The sequence below is a fragment of the Tiliqua scincoides genome, chromosome 1, assembly GCF_035046505.1.
Source record: "Tiliqua scincoides isolate rTilSci1 chromosome 1, rTilSci1.hap2, whole genome shotgun sequence".
Taxonomy (NCBI): Eukaryota; Metazoa; Chordata; class Lepidosauria; order Squamata; family Scincidae; genus Tiliqua; species Tiliqua scincoides.
Genome location: NC_089821.1, coordinates 238,588,268 through 238,599,747, shown reverse-complemented (window position 1 = coordinate 238,599,747; position 11,480 = coordinate 238,588,268). Strand labels below are relative to the sequence as shown.

The 11,480-nt window shown below is 44.5% G+C and overlaps 1 protein-coding gene across 1 annotated transcript in view; it reads left to right on the top strand.

Moving 5' to 3' along the window:
- Window positions 1-698: 698 nt before the first annotated feature.
- GTPBP2 (GTP binding protein 2) overlaps window positions 699-11,480 on the top strand; it is a 13,019-nt gene continuing 2,237 nt past the window's right edge. The window contains exons 1-11 of the mRNA XM_066618552.1: window positions 699-995; window positions 4,471-4,497; window positions 4,944-5,128; window positions 5,948-6,056; window positions 6,469-6,666; window positions 7,450-7,624; window positions 7,905-8,124; window positions 8,777-8,912; window positions 10,066-10,124; window positions 10,499-10,670; window positions 11,168-11,332. Coding sequence (XP_066474649.1) covers window positions 807-995; window positions 4,471-4,497; window positions 4,944-5,128; window positions 5,948-6,056; window positions 6,469-6,666; window positions 7,450-7,624; window positions 7,905-8,124; window positions 8,777-8,912; window positions 10,066-10,124; window positions 10,499-10,670; window positions 11,168-11,332 — 1,635 coding nt within the window. The 5' untranslated portion in view covers window positions 699-806. The remainder of the gene's footprint in view (window positions 996-4,470; window positions 4,498-4,943; window positions 5,129-5,947; window positions 6,057-6,468; window positions 6,667-7,449; window positions 7,625-7,904; window positions 8,125-8,776; window positions 8,913-10,065; window positions 10,125-10,498; window positions 10,671-11,167; window positions 11,333-11,480) is intronic.

Here is an 11,480-nt window from a genome sequence, read left to right as displayed (position 1 = left end):
TGGTGCTGCATTGCAAATGCACTGGCACTGGAAAGTTGGATAGGATTGGGCCCTGAATCACAGTATCAAATAAGTGATACTGTGATTCAGATATTATTAACATTGCACCAAAATAAAAGGTCAACATTTCATTATAATATTTGTAATTTTGCGCAGTTTTTAACTGGAAACTGGGGGTATAAATTCTGACAATAAATACAAAATAAACATTGAAACACATCTGGGGGTTCGAAAGGCATCCTATTGAGAGAGAGAATTGTATTGCAACAACCAAAGCAAAGAATTGCAAAAATTTCAACTTATGTTTAAGCTGAAGGTTCATGGGGATGAAAAGTTTTACAGCACCAAAAGTGTGAATGCTTGACAGCCCAATCCTATCCACACTTTCCTGGGAGTAAGGCCCATTTGACACCAATGGGACTTACTTCTGAGTAGCCATGCCTAGGATTGGGCTGTGAATACCTTGTAACCAAAAAGGATCAGACATGAAACGCACACATAAGAAAGCTTTTTTAAAAGGCGGTCAATTTAAGTCCAACGAATAACTTGATTGTGTTTCATTTTCCATTTCTCTGCTCAGTTTCTGTGCTGGGAAAAGCCTCAAACCGGATGTGTGGCGAAGAGGACGCTGGGAGTCGTAGTCCCTTGGTGCGGCCCTCTTTCCCGTGGTGCCTTGCGGTTCTTTCTGACGCCGGGAGGCAGAGCTGAGAAGAGCCGTCAGAAGCCGAGTCCGGGGCTAGGAGGCGGCAGCCGGGTGGCTGCAGCCGCAGCAGCTGCCGGGGGAGGCTGGTGCGGTCGGGCGCAGGATGGACTCGCGGGTGTCCGAGCTGTTCGGGGGCTGCTGCCGGCCCGTGGGGAGCGGGAGCGGCGGGGCGCTGCGAGGCCGCGCTGGCAGCGGCTCCGGGGGCTCCGCGGTCAGCTCCTCCAGGGGGCGGAAGAAGAACGGGCGGCACCGCGGGGGGAAGGCCAACAACCCGCCCTACCTGCCGCCGGAGGTGAGCGAGGCTCAGCGCTGCTGGTGAGGAGGGGGCAGGAGGGCGCCTGGAGGAGCCCGCTCCAGCCCCCTTTGCCCCGGGCCCCCTGCCACGACTGGCCGCAGCCGGGGCTGCAAGAAGTGCTCCAGCTTCCTTCCAAGCCTGGACGTGGCCAGGGTGGCAGAAGCCCTTTCCCAGGACGCGTCCTCTTCCTCCCGCCTGCAGAAGCGTCCTCCTTTCCCTGTGAGCAGGCAGCACAGAGCCCTCTTGGAGTTACGTGCAATATAGTTTTTGATTTAGTAGCATAGTGTTTAAATTAGCCCCATGACATCCACACACCAGTGTTTCTAGCTTTATTTTGTCATGTCCTACGTTTCCTGGGGCTGTCCTACATTTTGGGGGGCCTCGTCCTCTTCTGCGGTTATGACATCTGGTCACCCTGTACGTGGCTCGATCGTCTTTAGGGAAAAGACTTTTAAAAAGAAAAAACACCTATCAAGGCTAGAGGACCTAATCAAGTACCTTTTGGAGCAATTTGGTTTCATAGGCAGCTGCCCCTGCTATCTTGGAATTTGTAGCCGCTGGGTGTGCTTTGTGTTCCTCTCTTTCGCTTCCTCCCCTTGACTTCACCCTTGTGAACTGGAAAGACTGATTTGGTAGGGGGATCCTTTTTCCTCTTCCTAAGCATACCCGCCTAATAAATATCAGACATTTTGAAGTTTCTCTTTGCTTCCGCTTAACAGTAAATGCTCAGGGTTTGTCAAATAGCAGGACTGAAACGGATGCGGCTCTTGTTTACTTATAGCATTTTTTTTTCCTTCTCCACTCTACGTTGTGATTTTAACTAGCATCTGAGTCACTGAAGTCATACTTCAATTGGTTCATAGAGCTGGTAGTTGAAATGTAGCCAGCCAGTCAGGTTTGGAAGAATCAGGAAACTTTTGTAAGCTGAAGCTTGAGGTCTGTAATAGTAGAACATGTTGAGGATTCTGGCAAAGGTAGTTTGCATATTTTCTGGATGACAAATTCGGTTGCAGGTAGTTGCAGTGGAAAGCTCAGCTAGTATTCACTGCAATAGTAAAGCAGGCTTACATGATTGCATCTCCTGCCTACAAAACAAAGAATATCCTGCATGCAGAAGACTATGTATCACTTACAAAGTTGGGTTAAAACTGTTCTCAATGTGCAAGTTACCTTTTCTATTTTTGTGGTGGTGGTGATATGTGTGTTTAGTAAAGGAGTATATGAAATCACGTGAGCCTCCACCTGTTGTCTGAAGTTGAACAGACCAGACAGCATCGAACCCATCCTCAGTGAGAGCTAGATTGTGGTGTATATGGCCTGTAACAGCTGATAAGTTTGTGTATGGGCTGAATCTTCATACCGATAGTACAGACTCCATGTTAATAAAGCAGCATGAAATTTCAAATGTGTCTTAAAATCCCATCTCCTCCTTATTCTTAAAACTCTGAGTGAGCGCAAGTGAATGGTATCCATCTCCTTTTGCATCTGGATGTTTTGCTCCTGTGTCTTATCAACATTTTTAGTCGACAACTCAACCAAAGTAATATTTATCAAACCACATAAGAAGGTGTTGGGGTGGCTGCTGCTGTCATCCTGAAGTTGGCCCTTTTTGGATGGGGAGTGAGTTGTTGATAAAATAGCAGAATTGTTCTTTGTAATGACTCCTGAGATTTCTGCATTTCAACTTTACTGCCCTCTAGTAACTAGTGCATACTGTTTCCTGGCAAGTCTGAACATGCCTCTTTTTTGCATCTCTTCCATTGCAGTTTCAGGACATAACAAGTACCCAGGTTGTTGTTCCTTAGAAAACATGGTTATGAATGCAGAGTCTGTTGTAGGCAATAATTTGCTAAAGTTCCTTGAATTTAAGCTGGGGAAGTGGGGGTAATGCTATATAAATAAATAATATTTTTTTAAAGGCTATATGAAAGAAAACTAGATGATTGGTGGATGGAGGGCAATAGGAAGGAGATTCGATTCTACATCTATCTCATCTCTGAAATGCATCAATTCCAGGGTATGATTTGCTAAGTTTTTCCCATGTCATCAAAACCTTTGTGCCATAGTTGAGGTTTAATCTAAAAAATAAAACAGACTACATGGAAAGAACTCTGGACCATAAAGAAAGAAAAATACATAGCAGAAGAGAGTGATATTCCTTCTAGAAAAGTGAGCTGCTTTCAGGAAGAAATTAGTCTTAAGCAGATCAGTTTTCGTGCTGCTGCCCATCTAGCTTGTGCATCTGTCCTCAGAGTTCCTGGCTCTTAAGAGTATGCGGTCTTGTTTTCACTATTTCTGAACCAAGATCAGCAGCATGTAATTAGGCATCAGGCTTATCTATAACTATATATTCTTTCAACAAAAAGTTCTTGAAGGGTTTACATAATTGGGAAAGGGTTTAAATGTAATTTAAAGTTTCACTAGCATTTCATATACACGTATGAATTCCAGTCTTTAATGAATTTGGTGACTTATTGTGTGGTTTTCACGTGGTACAGTAAGGGTATTTTCTTACTGTTATTAACATGTGGTACAATAAGGGTATTTTCTGGGGGGGGGAATCATTTTCTGAGTGTAGTTTAGGGAAAGTCATGTTCCTCTGGAGCTGTCATAATACTGGATACATTGCTCTACCTCAAGTGGTGTAGTCATCCCAACATTTTGGAGCTGTCAGTTGCTTTGTCTTTTCACTCCACATAAATTTTTGCAAGAAGCCAGTATGAGGAACACTTGCTGGTGAAGCGTTTTTGCCAGAATAATTTGACATCTTAAGTGAATGTTGCTTCAACAGCCAGACCAAGCTTGCAGTGCATAGCTTGGTTACTGATAAATGCAGTTGTTCACTCAGGTCCTCTGCTCTGACTACCTTCTTAATTTAGGATGGGACAATATGGTTATTAATGGAGATTTCATGCCATTTTTACCAATCTACCGTGTAGGAGGTTGTTGGATTTGTGGATTCTTCACTTCTGCAAAGAATGTCTCATACTGCTAAAGTTGGAAACCAGCACATGTGCATGAAGAGGTACCTGAAGTCGTTTAGAGCTTAGGTGGGCTGAAGAGGCTCAGGTCTATTGGAAATACTTACATTTGCCTAATTGGGAAGTACTGGTTTCTGAAGTTTTCCAGTATGACCTGACCTACTAGCAGCTTGACATATTACTAAAGCTCCTATTCAGCCATTGTGGCATTCATAATAGTCTACTAGTTGCTTTGTTTGCAGAACAATAATGAGCTGGGCAGGATTAGTTATAGACCTATACTAGGGACAGTTGTGCCTTTTGTTAATTTTGTTGTTGCTTCATTTTTGTAAAAGTGGCAAGCAGAACTATAGTGGCTTGTGACACGAAGAATTGTGTCCACACCAATTATTGCTTTACTGAACTGTCAAATGGGATGTCAGGAGGTGTATGCAAAATGCTGAGTGGCAGAGGCATCACTAATGTGTGTCATATTGTTTTCTTTTAATTAGGCAGAAGATGGAAACATAGAATATAAGGTGAGTCTCTTGTGGGTGAGGCTTGCAAGTTTAAAGTCTTTGAGTTGTGTACATTATCCTATGAGTCACACATCTACCCAACAATTACAATGTGTTGCTCCAGTTTTTTTAAACAAGAAATGTTTTCATAAGGCACAAAGGGAAACAAAAAACATCCTCAGCAAAACTGCTTGCTGTTGCCTTGGCCGTCCCAGACTTAAATGTCCAAGACCAGATAGGTTGCTCAGTTTAGTACTGTTCCTTTATATAACTACGTGGAGAGTTCCTGCGACACCTGAACTTGGTCAATAAAGTCACACAGAGCAAATTATTGTAATATAAGCAAAGTTGAAAACATTTTTGACCAAAATGGTCACATTCTCCTGAAAAATGTTGAAAAATTTAAAATGCTTTCCCTCATGGGCTCCTGTTGCTTGCTGACTGTAATCATTCCTTCCTTTGGGCAGTTGAAGCTAGTTAATCCTTCCCAGTACCGCTTTGAGCACCTAGTCACGCAGATGAAGTGGCGACTACAAGAAGGCCGTGGTGAGGCCGTGTACCAGATTGGTGTAGAGGACAATGGCCTACTGGTGGGACTGTCGGAAGAGGAGATGCGTGCCTCTCTCAAAACACTGCGGCGAATGGCGGAAAAGTATGTGCATCTGTCCTGCTTCTGGACTAGGGCCAACAAAGCGTGCCCACTGTTTCTAGAAACGACCTGAAATCTTGCCTTGCTACCCCATAGATAGTTTCCAACCTAGAAAATCTCATCCAGTAGCCAAGGGACTAAAGCCTTTGCACTAAGGGAGTTTTCTCGTATTATTGTAATCCTTATGTGCACTCTCTGGCATGGCACAATTGTAATAGGAGAGTGGTTTTTTATCTCATGCTGTTTCCTCGCACAGCAGGAGCTCGCGTGTGTTGGAAAGGAAGCCAAATCTGGGTGGTTACTGGCGAATCAGTGCTGACACGGTCAGTATTTACCTTAATTAGGTTTACTAAATGAGAACTACAGAAGCTTACTATATATATACACATACACACCCCTTGTTTTACATGTTGCACTTTTGTATGGTGAGAGCCTGATCTGTATCTGTCACCATGGCCAACTATTTTATATGAGCGGGAGCACCTGTTCCACTTGTGCTGTTCAGCACCTAATTAGTGGATAGTTTGTTGCATGTGGCGAGCCATATGCTAATCAGAACCATCTCAAACTTTAGAGTTAGAAAGTTGGCATATATGTGGCAGGGTGTCCCAGAGAATTGGCAAGCGATCTTAATAGTCAAAGATACAACAAAAGCTAGTAAAGTGGGACAGGGCATAAATTTTCCCATGTTTGTAGGCGACATCCATGAGAAGCCTTTCTGAAAGGCACTGCAAGGCTGTCTTTTTTTTTTTTTAATCTCTTGAGGAATATCTTGCATATGATGCAGTAACACCTGATAGTTTTATGTTCTGCCTTTTGTAGAGTAGGAGCTGACATCACTGTGCTGCGGGAAAGAGAAGTTGATTATGACAGTGACATTCCCAGGAAGATAACAGAGGTTCTTGTCCGAAAAGTTCCAGATAACCAGCAGGTAACAACCTGTTCCTGTTTGAGTGCTGCCTGATTAGAGCATTTCCCTGTTTAGTAGGGTGTGCTTGGTAATGAGATGGACATTACACCCATGAAGGGGATTGTAGGATGTTCCATTGATTTCTGCTTTGGAGAGCTGTTGCGGGGAAGATGGAGAACAACCTGGAAAGTCTTTCATTTTGTATCACTTATTCAATTTTTGCAACACAAGTTGGTAAATTTGTGTTGTGTTGGTAAATGCCTGGGACCAATGTCTTTCATGGTTGTATCCCAAAGAATTATGCAAATTGTCACAGTAATTTTGGATCCCTTTGTGCAAGGTAATCAAGTCCTAACTGAAACTTCAGAAACTTGTCCTTATCAGTCCATCCTATTTTAAAATAAATATCTATAGCTGTCCTATTCTTCTTAAGTTCCTAGATCTGCGGGTAGCTGTGCTTGGGAATGTGGATTCCGGCAAGTCAACTCTACTGGGTGTCCTGACACAGGGCGAGCTGGATAATGGGCGAGGTAGAGCTCGTCTCAACCTCTTCCGACACCTGCATGAGATCCAGTCTGGGAGAACTTCCAGCATCAGCTTTGAGATTCTTGGCTTCAACAGCAAGGGCGAGGTATGGGTGTTGGATGTTTATGCTGTTACCACTTCAAAATTTATTCTTCTAGTTCAGGGCTTGCCAGACTCTAGCCTCAGGCTGGATCCAGTGCCCTGCCTAAGCCCTCCCCCATGTGAATGGCACTTCCTGTTTGTGTGTGTGTGTGGGGGGCTCTGTAAAGCATCTCCATGCACCTCCAGTCTTCACACCGACCATCCACTTCTGGCTTCCAATGCCCTAGCAGGCTGTGCCCAGATTTCCATGCAGTTGCAGCAGGCTGGCACAAAGATTGGGGGCGCATGGAGGGACTTCGGGAAGGCTCCTCAGTGGAACAATAAGTGCCATCCATGCCAGGGAAGCCTTTGCTGGCACTCAGTGGTCTCCAATTTGGAGACCACTTTCTAGTCTAAAGGTTATCTTCTTCACTTGCCTTTATGAGTACAGGCGGCCATCTCTTAACAACCTTCTGCTTAAGAGTGGACTGCATATACAACCTTCCACTTAACATGAACTGCATATACAACAGTGGTCAAAGCACAACAAGGAGGCTCTTAATGAGGCAATTGGGTCTCCCATAGCCAGCAGCAGAGCATCTGTTTACACAAGGAAGAAGAGGCTCTTAATACAAAGAAGAGGCAATCAGTCTCCAGCAAAGAGGTAGCCGGCTAGTGTCTGGCAAGAAGTGTTTGTTTACACAACAAAGGCACTAGATTGGGCTGAATGTTTGCTTAATGACCTAAATGCATAACAATGGGGATAGGAGAACACATGTACTTAGCTATTGCTACTTCTGCCTCCTAGGTAGTAAACTACAGTGACTCACGGACAGCTGAGGAGATCTGTGAGAGTTCCTCCAAGATGATCACCTTCATTGACTTGGCTGGCCATCACAAGTACCTGAAAACAACAATTTTTGGACTCACAAGCTATTGCCCTGATTTTGCCATGTTGGTGGTGAGCGCCAATACAGGAATTGGTAAGTGCATGTTCTGATCTAATCCTCTTTTGGGGCTTTAAAAAACAGGCATAGCATATCTATTTACAAAATGCTGTGAGATCAGTAAAAATGGGAGGGGAAAAAAGCTAAGTACTTGGCTCTTTCTAGCACAAAATGCCTGTGCATACATCAAACAGATTGATGCCAACTCTGTGATGATCCCAGAGCAAATGTTATTGGCAGGGTGATCCTAGGGCTACGCATCTCAACTGCCTTGATGTCCTTCCTCTTTGCTTTCCCTACATCCTATCTCTTGCAGCAGGTACAACACGAGAGCACCTAGGCTTGGCTATGGCTCTCAAGGTCCCTTTCTTCATCGTCATTAGCAAAGTGGACTTGTGCTCAAAAGCCACTGTAGAGCGAACAGTAAAACAACTGGAACGAATCCTGAAGCAGCCTGGCTGCAACAAGCTTCCCTTACTGGTAACCTCAGATGATGATGCTGTCACAGCAGCTCAGCAGTTTGCACAATCCCCCAAGTAAGACTCGCTTGTGGTTTTTGGATCTGGGGGGAAGGTTGCTTGGTGCCAGGGGTGTGGCTCAACTAACTCATTGAAAGAAGGATGTGTCTGTGGCGCATGATTAGTGGATGATGCCCATGTCTTGTTTTCTAAATCCTATATTGGTCATGACCTTTACCCTAATTTGACTAGCTGGTACTTGCTGGGCTCAACAGCTGTAAGGCAGTGGAGAACACAACCCATGTATTAGGGCCATACGTGAATCTCAGAAATGATTAAGTTGTTAACCAGGCTCACATTTCATGGGAAGGAAATGAATGGATGGACGGTAACTGCAGCAGCAGGAAGAGGTCAAGGTCTATCATAGAGCCTTGCTTATCAAGCTTCATCTTGGCAAGTATTAGGCATTCATCTTTGTTCCTACCCCCCAAAGTAGCCTGTGAGCAATGAACTAGGACTGGGGCTCACTGACACGCATAGCAGCAGATTTGTGCTCTGTGGAAGTTTTGAGGAAAGACGTCAATGATTTCAGAAGAAGCAGATGGAGACCTGTTCCTCAGACAGCCAGATCCTTCCCAGTGAATCCTACTGTATTAAACAGGGCTTGTTTCCTGGTAACTGTGCACAGAATTGCAGATCACCAACTTACTTCTTTCATGTGTTTTGGCAGCATCACTCCTATCTTCACATTGTCCAGTGTTTCTGGAGAGAACTTGGATCTCCTGAAAGTTTTCCTAAACATCCTGCCGCCTCTGACAAACAGCAAAGAGCAGGAGGAATTGATGCAACAGCTTACTGAGTTCCAGGTACAAAAGTGTGTCTTGTTTTATTGGGGGGGGGGGAGAGGGGGCTCTACATTGCTGTGCTGGCAAACAGCTCATGTCCTTGTATCTAGAAGTGGAAGGGTGGTGACCTATTGAGGACATTAAGGTAGTTTAATGTTAGGTAAAATGTTAAGTTTTATGTTAGCAGGTAAACCCTGCTAACTGGGTAAGAGGCACTTTTTCAAATGGGTTCTCTCTAATTTAGCAGGGGGAGAACAACTGGCCCACCTCACCCCAGCAGTGTCTTTTCTAGTGGCTATTTGCTGGTGTTCTTTTGCATCCTTTTAGATTGTGAGCCCTTTTGGGACAGGGAGCCATTAGTTGTTTGATTTTCTCTGTAAACCACTGTGAACTTTTTGTTGAAAAGCAGTATATAAATACTGTTAATAATAATAATAATATTACTACTACTACTACTAGTACTTCATTCAGGGGTGCCCAAACCCTGGCCCTGGGGCCACATGCAGCCCTCAGGGAGCCCCCAGTCTCCAGTGAGCCTCTGGCCCTCAGATTTGTTGGAGCCTGCACTGGCCCAACACAACTGCTCTCAGCGTGCGGGCGACTGTTTGACCTCTCAAGTGAGCTGTGGGATGAGGGCTTCCTACACTGCTTGCTGTTTCACGTCTGTGATGCAGTAGTGGCAGCAAAGGAAGGGCTAGCCTTGCTTTGTGCAAGGCCTTTTTATAGACCTTGAGCTATTGCAAGACCATTCATTCATTTGAGTTCATCTTTAATATATTCATTTATGTAAACTTATGTAAATTTATTCAAATTAATTAAATTTGTAAATGTGAATTCTTTTTTTCCCCTGTCCCTTGACACAGTGTCAGAGAGATGTGGCCCTCCTGCCAAAAACTTTGGACACCCCTGACTTAGTCCTCAAGTTATTTCAGCAGTGGAAGGGATACTGATAGGAAACGCTTACCGATTTGACAACTGTTCAGTAATGTCTTGTATTTTTTCTGGAATACTTGAAACTGAAAGCTGCTTTAAGCATGAAAGCATTTAAGGATGGGCTTTTAGGAGCTGTATTGAAACTCTTAAGAAAAATGGACAGATGGTTCACTCTAGCCCTGAAGGGCTGCAGTCCCAGTTGTACAGCAAGTCTGAAGCTACTGTTCTTATTTTCCTGCAGGTGGATGAAATCTATACTGTACCTGAGGTGGGCACTGTTGTTGGCGGAACTCTGTCAAGGTCAGTGCTGTTCCATTGGGGTTAGCATAGGTAGGGAGGGGATGCAAAAGACTTCGGATAATCCTGGGAAGGACTGGCAGCTAAACTGAATAGTCTCTGCATTACAATAGGCCGGAGTACTGTGCAGGTGAAAGCTTGCATCTGAATGTCTGACCTATCAGCCAAGTGAATCTAACCTCACTCTAAAAACAGATTTACTTGAAACAGAAGCAACAATACACTGCAAAGGACCTCTGGACTTCTCTTGTGCAGGGATTGCAGTAATCCACTCTCTGGGAAAGATTACTCAAATTTTCCCACCTGTGTTAAGTAGGCACAGAGGAGTATCTTTCCCCCAGTCTTAACATGGTCTCCTGGTTTTGTGCCCTTGCCAGTGGGATATGTAGAGAGGGAGAGAATCTGGTGGTTGGTCCAACTGATGACGGCAAGTTTCTCCAGCTGAAAGTGTGCAGTATCCAACGAAACCGTTCGGCGTGCCGCGTACTTCGTGCTGGGCAGGCTGCCACACTGGCTCTTGGACACTTTGACCGCTCACTGCTGCGCAAAGTGAGTCCACCTCCTATCTCTGGGAGCTGTGGTTCTAAAAACTTTTTTCTTGCCCTTTTGCAACCAGTGGGTCTTGAGCTGAGAACATTGAGGGGCTGTGGCTTGTGTGGTTCCTCTGGAACTCTTGCTTGAGAAGATACTCTCAAATGCTGTTCAATACAGATGCTTCCCCACTAATGCCTTACTGATATTTTGATTCTGTTTGAGAGGATGTGGGACTAGTGGAATACATGACTTTGGGATGATTGTCTTGAGCTTTAAAAGACTTGAATAGTGAAGGATTGAAAGCCACAAAATGGAAGTGAGCAACTAGGTGTTCCCTGACATCCACATCACCTGGCATATGACTTTTGCATGTTTTCCTTTCATTCTTTGGCTACTGAGGTTGGTTTCCTGCAAGTGGAGAACAGTTAAACTACTGTGTTCTTTTTAGAGTGTCAGTCTGGGTTGGGAAGAGATATGTGTCCGTTTTTTAAAAAAAACTTGCTGTCACTTAGGGCATGGTGATGGTAAGCCCAGAGATGAACCCCACTATTTGCTCAGTATTTGAAGCTGAAATTGTTCTGCTCTTCCACGCCACAACTTTCCGGAAGGGATTCCAAGTAACAGTGCATGTTGGCAATGTGCGGCAAACGGCAGTGGTGGAAAATATCAACGGAAAGGTAAGTCTCTGGCCACAAAAGGGCACGTTTCTGGTCTCCTTAAGAATTCATGAATACTCTCTGTCCTCACTATCGTAGCTGCATAGGCCTTCCACCTGAGATGCCTTCACTCTTTCAGAAGGGATCTTGCATAGTTAAGTCCACTGAG